This window comes from Boleophthalmus pectinirostris, unplaced genomic scaffold (genome assembly GCF_026225935.1).
Source record: "Boleophthalmus pectinirostris isolate CB_2022bp ecotype Guang Dong unplaced genomic scaffold, ASM2622593v1 HiC_scaffold_23, whole genome shotgun sequence".
NCBI lineage: Eukaryota > Metazoa > Chordata > Actinopteri > Gobiiformes > Gobiidae > Boleophthalmus > Boleophthalmus pectinirostris.
This window is the reverse complement of record NW_026571207.1, coordinates 19,327,723-19,339,301: the sequence shown is the minus strand read 5'-3', so window position 1 is coordinate 19,339,301 and position 11,579 is coordinate 19,327,723. Positions and strand designations below refer to the sequence as shown.

Here is an 11,579-nt window from a genome sequence, read left to right as displayed (position 1 = left end):
CGCAGTTTGAAAAGAGCACGATAGCCGCGGTAATGTTAGCCGCTTAAGCTCCTGCTACTCCAGAGTTTGCATTCCGCGAAAAAACTCGAAAAACACTTCACAAACTTCCTCCAAGTAGTAGTCTTTATCCAATGGTCAGATTTGATAAACTTATTTTCACAGATTTGATCCCGTCGTCCACTTCTATACCGATTTTGACTTGTTTTGTTTTGTTTTGACTCGAGGCGAAGACTCCCTTCTGACGTCTGTTTACCACTGTCAGGCAACACGGTATACGCATGCGCGTTAGGGGCTTCTGGGAAACAGAGTCAGTGCACTCAAGTAAACACAGCGGAGTACTCAATTTGTAGTTATACCAGCGCGTTGCATAATACTTCACGAAAGTAGGCAGCTCAGACACGCTTAAGAATAAGGTCATTAGGTAACTGAGGCCTACTAATAATAGCTAACTCACCAGTTTAGTGAGGTTTCCACATTCACAAAGTTTGAAAATCTGTGCAACAGCCGAGATGTTCAAGTTCAAGTAACCTGTGCAAGACGATAAAAAATAAGCATAATATTTTTCTTCATATTGATCAATAACAATTTTCGATTACATTTTATTTTCTCCCATTTGGTATTCTAGATGTAGACCTACCAGTTTTTAAAGAGAGTTTCATTAATGATTAGAAATTTCTTATCTAAAGTTTTATTTTCAAAGATCTAAGTAGTCTACTTCAGTAACTATTTAGATCAAATTCTGTTCAAGATAAGGTATCTTCACTACATCCACTGATATAATGCTATTTCACACTTTACAAGGATATATTATACTTTCATACCAACCTAGTTGAACACAGATAGGCCATGTTCATATGGCATAGCATACTTTCATCTTTGAAGCAATGAATACATAAACATAACACTTGAATTTGGAGTCACAAGTAGGGGTGTGCAAAAATATCGCAATATAAATATATTGTATTGTTTAATGTAATGATACAGTATCGATATCATGGGCTGCTCTATCGATATATCATCAAGAGTATTTTTTGGTATTTTTTGCTAAATTACTTTGTTTCAGTGTTTTGTTGCTTGTTTAGAGTAAGGAAACTCTTTCTTGCAACACATTTGACTTATTTATTGTTTTGTTGTGCTTCACATTCATGTGCTTCATATTCACTTTGCACAAGTGGTTTAACAGACTTTAAGTCTCACAGGAATGATTTAGCCATTACGTTTTACTGAACCAAAATATCGAATATATTTGAAAGATACATCGAATTGTATGGAATGGACAACTCACTGTATGGAAATATATCGTAGCAGCACCTATGTATTGAGGTATGTATCATATTGGCAGCTTCTTAATGATACTCAGCCCTAGTCACAAGTCACAGGTGTAAAATTAGTCAGTGGCTCATTCAAAATATGCTGGTTCTAAATTTTACTCAATGCCCATCTGTTTTTCCCATTAAAAACTAAATCTAAAAACAAAAACTGTTCAAACAACACACTGGTCCTTGAACCCCAACTATTACAAATATTACTGAACTTTGCTGTACATGGACTCTCCTATACTTTGCAACAGAAGCCACAAAACACACGGATTCACTAGGATCAATTTAAAAGTGATTCTCAGAATACAGATAAAAACAACAGTCAGTCACAAACCAAGCAACGAAATCATGGAAGGAAAGCTTCGGTGCCACACAAGAATAATCCATTCATCCGAATAATGATTTATTGAGTTTTGAAAGTACAGTAACCAAACAGCAACAAGATCACACAAAGCTCATCAACTTCAACTTCAGGACTGCACTGGGACAGTTGGCTGTTCTCATTATCCACAGAAATTAAGAGAATTGCTAAGCCCAAAATGTTCACTTTGCTTCTTTTCTTCTTTTGTCTTTTGTGAATTTGAATTATGTTTATTATTTTATATTTTCAATTCTAAGACCTTTAAAAGCCTAACCAGGGACAGGGATTGCAAATCAGCCTATAGTAATTTGTAGGACAGGGGTTTGCAAACCTTTTTGAGGACAAGGACCACCTGAGAATTTCAAATCAAATCATATTTTATCTTAATTTGTTGGGGTAGTTCTTTCCACCAAAAACACAGGTTTGGGATTGTATCATAAGAAAATGTAAAAGGCATATTTAAGTCATGTTAAGTGTTTTCACAATTAATGACCCTGGATGAAACCTTGAGAATCACTGACATAGGGTAGATGACATTTATCTTTTCTGTGACAATATAAAAAGTAAAAAAAATACTGACAATATTTTGATAAGTAGCTTGCATAAATAAATGAACAAAAAAAGGGAAAGATTAGTCACAGTGGATGGTGATGAAAAATAAGATGGCAGTTAAACAAAAAACGATGGTTTCTGATTGAGGACATCAATTCCCAGTCACCTTTGCGGTAGCATCTGTGTTTACAACCAGCTGACTTCCGGTGTTTTTTTTTTTTCGCCTGTTCGAGCAATATACTGATCAATTTAATCGTGATACTTTCGATGTTTTACTCATAGAACACGACAACTACTTGGTTGTCAGCTCATCTTGATGTCAGTTTTCACAATTGTAATCAAATGCAGGTGAGAGCGGTCGAATAAAACTGGGTATTTTTGTGTGTTAGCAGATTAGCTTCCAGTTAGCATTGACTAAAGCAGCTAACAGCGAACTCAAAGAGCAAACCTTTAGATGCTCTGGGTTCCCTGTAGAACAAAGATTTTGTGTAATTGTTTTAGAATATGCTTGACTGGTTTTGTTTAATAAGGTACAAAGAAATATACTATTTGTCTTGCTGGCCAGCTCAAAACAAAGTGTCTGCCCGTTAGCTTTGAAGGCTGTCGTTGTTACTTGCCCTCAGCATTTGGTGAGCCTTTTACAAAGGTTTTATCGTTTCTGATGGTTTATCATTCTTAAAACATACGGTAATTCTGGTTAATATTATTGACAAATGTGAACGTAACGTTAATTAGGATTGTGTTGTGTAAATGTTTACCGCTCAGGTCATTTAACAAATCTGCACATAGGAAAGACGTCAGTGTCATTAATATTACAGATTTACTAAGACTTGCTTCTAATGTGTATGTACACATGTGTAAAATACACTAGCCTGTCTGCATAGAAACTTCTAACAGTTTTTTTAGTAGTAATTTCTATCCATAATTTCCAGATAATATGACAATGCATTAAAGACGCTTTAGTACCAGTTTGTGATAGCTGTGTGTGTGTTGTTTGTATTAGGGCTATAGCCCTCTCTAGCAGCTGAAGCACTCAGACCTGCCTTGTCTGCACATCATCACCGCCTTCATCCTGTCTCAACCATGACCAGCCAGAGAGAACTAGACATGGTAAGCTCCAACGATTTTTTGCATGATATTACATGTTTTGCAGCACATATCATTGGTTGCTGTTGTGATACTCTGCAATTTTTGGACAAAAGTTTCTTGCTATAAGCATCTACCAGGGCTCAAACATATACACATATAGGCTTTTTACATAAGAAACAATAATAGGAAGTAGTGAGGAAGTATGAATTGTAGTTTTTGAGGGGGTTGGTTGCTGGGGTTCATGGATTAGCAACTGTCCATAAACACTTGACTAGTGCTCCTCTAACACCATCTGTCTAATCTCAGTTAAAACTGTGCCCTACTTTCCTTTCAAGGTTTTGGTGCCAATTTGACCCTCATATATGTCCAGGTCACACTCTCTCCCAAAATGTCCATGTTACAAACAGTAATATCACTTTATACTATATAACTACAATATGTATAATATGTACCTCTTTTATGCCCACTTGATTGATTGAAATCAACACTTATATTTGCAGGATTTGTGCATGTGGCATAAAGTTAAAATGGTCAAAGTAAATATATATATGACTTTAAAACAATGTATATAGGAAGGTATTAAATGTTCATCTCAGATGTGGGTGATTGGATGCTGCCATTTGTAACCAGGCAGATTTGACACTGTTTTTATTTTGCTGGAGATGAAAGAGGGGGAAATGGGGGCAGGGCTTGGTAATGATGACATGGATGTGCAACCCAACATTAAGGTTATCTGGTTTGTGGGGGGAGGGGTTCACCAAAGGCAGATTGTATTTGTAAACAGCTCAGAGTTGGGGCATTCCTGACGTCACACCCTGTGGCTCTCTTTGTTCTCCCCTCTGTGATTTGTGATGTAAGAAAGTTCATGACTTAATCTATTTGAAAATTACTGTTTAATTTCAGTGTCAGTGTAGAAATCATAGTTTGATATTAGATTCTCTCTCTCTCTCTCTCTTTTTTATATAAACTTTTTATCTTGCTAAATTAAGTTGATTATGGAACATTGTAATTGAAATCAAAGTACGAGATGGTTTCTGAAAATACCAGGAGGATAATATTTATACCTTTATAGTTGCACCTGCCATTTAATTCTGATCAGAAGACCCAGAGCTGTCTGGAACACCTGGATTTTTTGCATGGGCCACCAGCCCACAGAGAGAACTGTGCATAGTTGGCTCTAAACCAAAGGGCTAGTGTTCTTGCACACACTTATTTGTTGTGCCACACAACAGGGGCTCACTTCAGCATAAGCCTGTAGAATGAAGTTGCACAGTCAATGGATGGAGCACTGGTGTGGATAAATGTAATTAGACTGGAATGCCTATTTATTTACAGCCATGTGAAGGTCATCTCCTGCTTGGCCAGGTTAGAAGAAGTAAAGGGTGGGATTCCTCTACTGCTAATGATGCACTAAAATGTTTCACTGTGTGTTTTAGGTGCACCTCCGCCTTATCCTAGTCAGTGGAAAAACACAAGACTTCACTTTTTCCCCAAATGATTCGGCCACAGACATTGCTAAGCATGTGTTTGAAAACTGGCCTGCAGGTATGTGTCTTGTTATGATAGCATGCATGTATTTGCGTGTTTTTCAACTATTATTTATGATACATTGGCTAAAGTGGCACATCTTATTATTTGACAGGATGGGAAGAGGAGCGCGTGAGTAGCCCTAGTATACTGCGGCTCATTTTTCAGGGACGCTTCCTTCATGGCAACGTCACTCTGGGAGGTAAGTTCTTAATATAGTTGACTAGTATCATTCTGAAAGATGAGACAATTGCATTTTAAGGGGAAATGTGGTCTGTTGACTTTAAGTATGTATATCCACATATATAGAAGCATTCCTGAATGATCTTGGCCTTGAACATGAGACAGAGAACCCCTTGTTGTTATAGTAACAGTTGTCAGATCTGTGGATTGTTCCTGTGGTATCTTTAATCTCTTTAAATGGCTAACACCATGAACTCTGTACCCAGAGCTTTAACTCCAACAACCTCAGGCAGGCTTTTTAAGTGTGCTGTACTTATTTTCGTTCCTAAATTTATTTTATTTCAAGCTCTAAAGCTACCTCCTGGACGAACTACAGTTATGCATTTGGTGGCCAGAGAGACTCTTCCGGAGCCCAACTCTCATGGTAAGATTATTCCTTTCTCTTTAAACTCTACATTAGTAATAACAGTGATTTTCCTGATGAGGATTTACAGCATAAAGTATTTTGTTAACAATCTATTTATTGTAAAACTTTTACTGTTTCATGGTGCTAAATTACCTCAACTTAGCACTGAGGGGTGAGTGAATGTTATAAATCTAGAGATAAAATCTCAACTACCTAAATCGCATGTTTGGAGTCTTATTGAGTGCTCAAAATTTTTATACTTGGACCAGTTTGGGAAAAAGTTGGATCAGTGTATTCTTAATAAATTAAAAAAAATATTTATTTTGGCAGCATGTGTATGCTTCACATTGTGGCTAGAATTGTAATCTTAAAGCAACCGTATGTAAAATGTTGATTTCATATTCCATAAACATTACCTGACTGTGTCCTGAGATATGAGGTAAACATGTTCAAATCAAATATATCTTTCACTGATAACAATTTTAATGCAGATTATTATTATTTACAAAAACATTGGACATAATATCCTATTTATTTATGTTATAATTTGGTATTTTGGTTCTCAAGATGATTATCCAATAAGAAAGCGGAATGAAATTCACATGATTTGGGTTGCCAGTTTCAGGGCTGAAACCCAGTTCAGATGTGAATCCTAAACTCTAGCACCTGCAGTCAGTCATTAGTCAGTGCTAGTGCCGCCTCTGCAGCTCAGTGGATGAATTTTGGAGGTTTTAAGCTTTCACATGAGTCATGCTGTGTATGTGTCCTTTAACAGCAGGTTAAGGCACTGGCAACCCAGATTCAGTTGTGACTGCGGTAGAGTGCAGGCTACATACAGTTCCTTTAATGCCTGTTACTGTTTCCTGTACTTGTAGGTCAAAGAAACAGAGAGAAAACCACAGAGAGTAACTGCTGCCTCCTCTTCTAAAGCTGTCAGACCTGCATACATCCAGCCTTGTTCATCCTCTTCACTGGCACCCGCTCTGGAGTTCAGAGTCAGGCTGCAGTTTCATCTGCTTTAGCGTAACTTTTCTCCAAAGTTTGCTTTTGGTGCCAACATGGTAACAGCATTCACCTTTTACTAGAAGAACCTTTTATTCAAAGATGAAACCACAATGGACCTGTTTGCAGCAGGACACATTTCAAGGGTCTACAGTGTGACTGCTGACAACTGATCTGTGGAGGTTGTGTATCTAACCCTGCCTTCTTCTCATATTGATGTTCTTCACCTTTAGAGTGGTGTTAATCTTCTATGGCACTTCATCATCTAACATAGTGATTTTACATTTGAATAACCAAGATAAAATGTGCCATTCTTCTTGAACTCTTTCTACCCTTGCTTATCGGTCCATTCTGCATTGAACACATTTGGTGGTAACGTGACCGGGAATGCCCGATGGATGTGCAAGCTGGTAATCGACAGCAGCCATCTTTGGAAGAGATTAAAACGCTGAAAATGGAGTTTAATTATGTTTTTCTCATTGGCCATTTGGTGTGGCAATGCCACCTTTGGCTAAGACTTAATGAAATATTCTTTATTGAGTAAAGCCGCTAAGGCAGGCCAGTTCAAAGCAGACAGAAGAAGCAGCATTTGAAGATGGAGTGTAGGAACATGGACAATAACAAGAGGAAAATCATGGTAGACATCCTTCTCTACATTTGAAACGCTGTCTTTACTTCTTGTTTGCCTTTTATTGTGGAATTCATTAATATCATTAATATAAAATTTAAATATCAATTTTAATCTTGTGCATAGGTATTTGTTGAATTTTCGTGTGACTGTGTGTGTGGAAGTGAGCCTGGCGTAGTGAAATGCATGTGACACTGTACAGTGAGGGCATGTGGTCTTAAAATGGTGGTGCACCGGGAAAAAGATGGAAACCTCTTGATTCCTTCCATTGAGTGTCTTGGGTTTTGTGTTTGTTGTCACTTTGTGTCACTGCTATGAAGTTTAGCTCTGTATGAACCATGTAAAGACTAAAATGCAAGAGGTAAACAAAAGCTTGTATTATAAATTAATAAATCTATAAATACAGCATTTTTTGTTAGGATTATTCTTTTCAAGGCTGTTCAGTGACAAATGTAACAAGTAATCAAAATGTAACTTTTTACAGCATGTTAAATTAAGACACTCCTAGAATTTACAGTTTTATATTGTTCTGCATTCGAGGGTATTTGAGTGTTTTACTTAGCCCTGACAGGCAGTAAGTTTGAAGTGTTAAAATGCATATGTCACAACAACACTTAATGCACAATGTCCTTTAATCCAAACATACCCTTTGTGGGTTAATTCACCTAAACAATATCCCTGAGTGTTTCCTCTGCAACGTACTTGCAATGATGGTCCTCAAGAGGGCACTAAATCTTATAAAGCTGAAGTAATTCACAAGGTACTGACACCAAAATAAAAATTGCACTCTACTCCAATCTTACACATACCAGTTCAGCACAAAATATAGTAACTTAGATATATGAATATAAAACAGGCATATGAACTACCACACAAAATACACAACTTAAGGGTATTGTTTGCTTTTTGTGTTTATGGTTTAATAATTTTGCCATTTTAGCTGTAATTCAGAAGTGAAATGTTGCAAATGCTTTATATCCTTGTGCTTGCTCTGGCCTCTGGTCCTAAGTTGTTGTAATAAACCTCTTTTTTTTTTTTTTTTTTTTTTTTACACTGTTTTTGACCAGTCATCAGAATTCCCTCTATTCTCTCTATTTTGCTGCCAGTAGACAATATACTCGAAGTGTGCAGAGCAGATTTTTCAGCAACTCTCTTTTCACTTTCTGCTTCAGGAATCTGCTCCTGACGTGTAGCTGCACGAAGTCCATTTTCCAGTTGACGCTGAGTCGTTCAGGACAAGTCAGCCCTCTTCTCTCCTGTCTTAAACCAAACCATCCTCTTTGAAGTGATTTTAATATTATAACATTTTATCTTTCAGGGCTGCAGTTGGATTTTTGATCCTAGAAGTAACAAAATATCCACATCACTGCTTGCAGTAGAATCAGTACTTTTAGGATTCATTTTACATTGGATTTACTTATACATATTGCTTGCTATCTTTAACATGCCCACCAAAAACTCTGATCATTGTATGATTTCTTTAGTTATTGAAACACCATGTAAACGGTTACATCTGATTTTATTTTATTTATTTCTGATTTGTCACACACATGAAATTTTTGCAAAAAAGGGCAAACCAACATGACAAATGAAAGAGAAAGAAAATGAAAGACTATACTATATTTAAAAAAATATATATATCATTTTATCTTCCTATCCAAATGCAGCTGTTAACGTATTCCAGAATTGATTAACTTGAGTCATGTCACCAGGTGTTTTTGAAGATCAGACCAAATACGAGATTATTGAGTTATCTGACTATGCTACAACATGTTTGAACTGGTTTTGAAGTGATATCTTAAGCTTTTGTTTGAATATTATTTGATTTTTCTGTGATTTCATTGCGGACTTGCAGCAGCTGAATATAGTCAGAATATAGTCAGCTACCCATTTTCCTCTCAGTAGCTTAAATAGCGGTATAATCCTTGAGTTGTGCTGACATGGGTGATTTATTTTTTCCCAAAGTCAATCTTGATGTGGTTAAGTGCAGTTTATCCCTTTGTTGTTGAGTCTGCACTGGTCATGGACGGGGGCTGCATGCCTTAATCAACAGGGGGTGTGATCTATGTGTTTTTGTCTGTCATGGTATTTAGTACAGAAAATGCAGAGCTTCCTTTCACAGCTTCTGAGCATTTCTTATCAGGCCCTATTAAAACCATCTGTGAACCCACATACAGTAGAGAAAGAGTCTGCCAAAGTGGCTCCCAGCAGTTATGATTTATAGTTTAGGGTTAGGTGGCATTTTCTTGAAATTTTACTTATAAGGTTAAATCTGGTGAGAGACAAGGGAAGTTTGACAAGATTTTTCTGTCCAAGCTAGTCTAGAGATGCTCAAAACCTGCAGAGAAACTACATTAAATTAAAATTTGCAGTGATCTTAAGTAAAAGCTGTAGGCATTAATTAGGGGTTGAACTCAGAGTCCCTCACAATTTGTTATGACACAATACATGGGTTAAAATACAATAATATGATATGAACCACATATATAATTTTTTATTTGTTATTAAAACACTATCTGCACAAGTATGAAGTAGTCAAAATGTGTAGTATAAACAATTTTCCTTTCTCTAAGCAAACCACAAAATTGTAGCACTGTCACAAACATTTTTTATGAAATATACTAGCTGTAGGAGTGATTCCAGCTCCCACAGGTGAATGCTGTCATTGTGTCCTTAGGCAAGACACTTAACCAGCCTCACCCAGTGTCTGTGCACTGGTGTATGAATGTGTGTTTGAATGGGTGAGTGGTTTCTTAATGTAAAGCACTTTGAGTGCCTTGAAAGTGGAAAAGCGCTACATAAAAAGGTGACTATTTACCATTCACTGTATCACCAAATTTAGTATCACGATATACTGATATTTTGGTGTTTATAGAACAGGCCTAGCCATACATTACAACGAAACACAATCTAATCCATGTCAGAATGTGTGCCCTACCTTTGTCTGTCTTTCTTTGTCCACAGTTGAGGTCTTCTGCTCTGCTCTCAGTCCAGTCCCTTCAGTGTGTCAGTGTGAAAACATACACACTCATGCAGGGGTTGAATTAACACAGTGGGGCATCAGCAAATGAGCTGTTCCTGCCCTGACTCCTGACGCTGTGCCTGTCTCTCCTCATCTCCACACTCTTCTCTCAGAATAATGGGCAAATGACACCTGCAAATATTATCCCAAGAGGGAAGGGGGTATTTTTATAGTGTGCCTTCATTCAAATGGACATCACAATTGGACAATAATATGAGATGACACAGAGGGCAAGAGGAGTGTATAATGGGTAGGATCTGTAGTTTCAGTCTATTCAAACACAAAGTTTTATGCTTTTTCATAATAATAAGACTAACTAAACAAATTGTTTAGTTCTTTTTTTTTTCAGAGAAACTAAGCAGAAATAACTTTAAAGCAACATAAATATAGGCTCTATAACTACAGATGTGGGCTACACAGTGGCTGTCATGTTTCAAGGAAATACCCACACAGATGTTAAAAATATAATCATGTGGGTCAAGTCATATAATTACAAAAAATATTAACCACAAACCAGCATCTGCGATATGCCAGTTTAATGATGTTTACTCTCTGACACATTCTGACCCATCTTAAACTTTGGGCCATTTATGGGTCCACATGCAGAACACTACTGAAATATCTGAGTGCATCCTGCTTACAAATGATAGAACTTGAAATACACCTGCTCTTATAAACCTTTAGTACACAATGGGAATTGCATTGTGCCATTGTAAAAGCCACGGTTAGGCCCAAAGCACTGAGACGGTGAATTGTCTGAGTGAGTGCAGTGTTGGAAGTGGTTTCTACGGTATCTGCAAATATGGCTGCTCTTTTCACATTTATGGCTGCCTTTTCTCCCACTTGTTGCTGTGTGTATGTTGTTCATTAAGGCATCAGGATGGTTTACAGTTCATTGGTCGTTTTTACTGCCTGCTGGAGCCAGGACTGTGATTCCAGTTAGTGAGGGATCAGATAGGGGTCAGAGCCAGACCGTGGGGGTAGAGCGCACTGCCCAGCCCGACTACATTACAGCTCTTATCCGCACTAATGGGATCTCTTAGTGGGGAATCCCGGGAGGATTAAGATACCTGGCCTCTCTCCCACGCGCCACTTATATGAGTGTTGCTGCTAAAAACGACCCTCCACAACCTGCCAGTGGTGAATATAGTGACCACAAACTTTCATTGTAGTAAAAATAGAACATGCATACAATTGGTGCTATTCAGTTGATAATAAAATAAAAAAAAACAGTCTTAAAGATGCACTGTGTAACTTTTTGACTGTTTGTCTCCATGGAGATGTTATTGCTTTACCTGGAATATGCTAAAATATGGCATTAGGCTTGTCTGTTTCCATAAAGACAAGCATGTGATACCACCAAGATAAATTACAGGCCTGATCTATGCCATACTGTGGAATATTCCAGACAAAACAATAAGATTATCACTGAGACAAACAGGTGGCGGACCCTCCCCTCAGAAAGCTCCAAAGTGCACCTTTAAATCTAC

The 11,579-nt window shown here is 37.4% G+C and overlaps 1 protein-coding gene across 1 annotated transcript; it reads left to right on the top strand.

Annotated features, from left to right (window-relative positions):
• Positions 1-2,411: 2,411 nt before the first annotated feature.
• ubl3b (ubiquitin-like 3b) lies at positions 2,412-7,475 on the top strand. Its single transcript, XM_020923521.2, has 6 exons — positions 2,412-2,580; positions 3,236-3,342; positions 4,758-4,866; positions 4,964-5,050; positions 5,378-5,455; positions 6,313-7,475. The coding sequence occupies exons 2-6, from the start codon at positions 3,316-3,318 to the stop codon at positions 6,363-6,365; spliced, it is 354 nt and encodes a 117-aa protein (XP_020779180.1). The 5' UTR covers positions 2,412-2,580; positions 3,236-3,315; the 3' UTR covers positions 6,366-7,475.
• The last annotated feature ends 4,104 nt before the right edge of the window (positions 7,476-11,579 follow it).

Excerpts from the sequence above, each read along its gene's own strand:
- ubl3b (XM_020923521.2), top strand. The coding sequence starts at position 3,316 with ATGACCAGCCAGAGAGAACTAGACATG. Across the intron at positions 3,343-4,757 it reads GCCAGAGAGAACTAGACATG|GTGCACCTCCGCCTTATCCT; the intron begins GTAAGCTCCAAC and ends TGTGTGTTTTAG. Across the intron at positions 4,867-4,963 it reads GTTTGAAAACTGGCCTGCAG|GATGGGAAGAGGAGCGCGTG; the intron begins GTATGTGTCTTG and ends ATTATTTGACAG.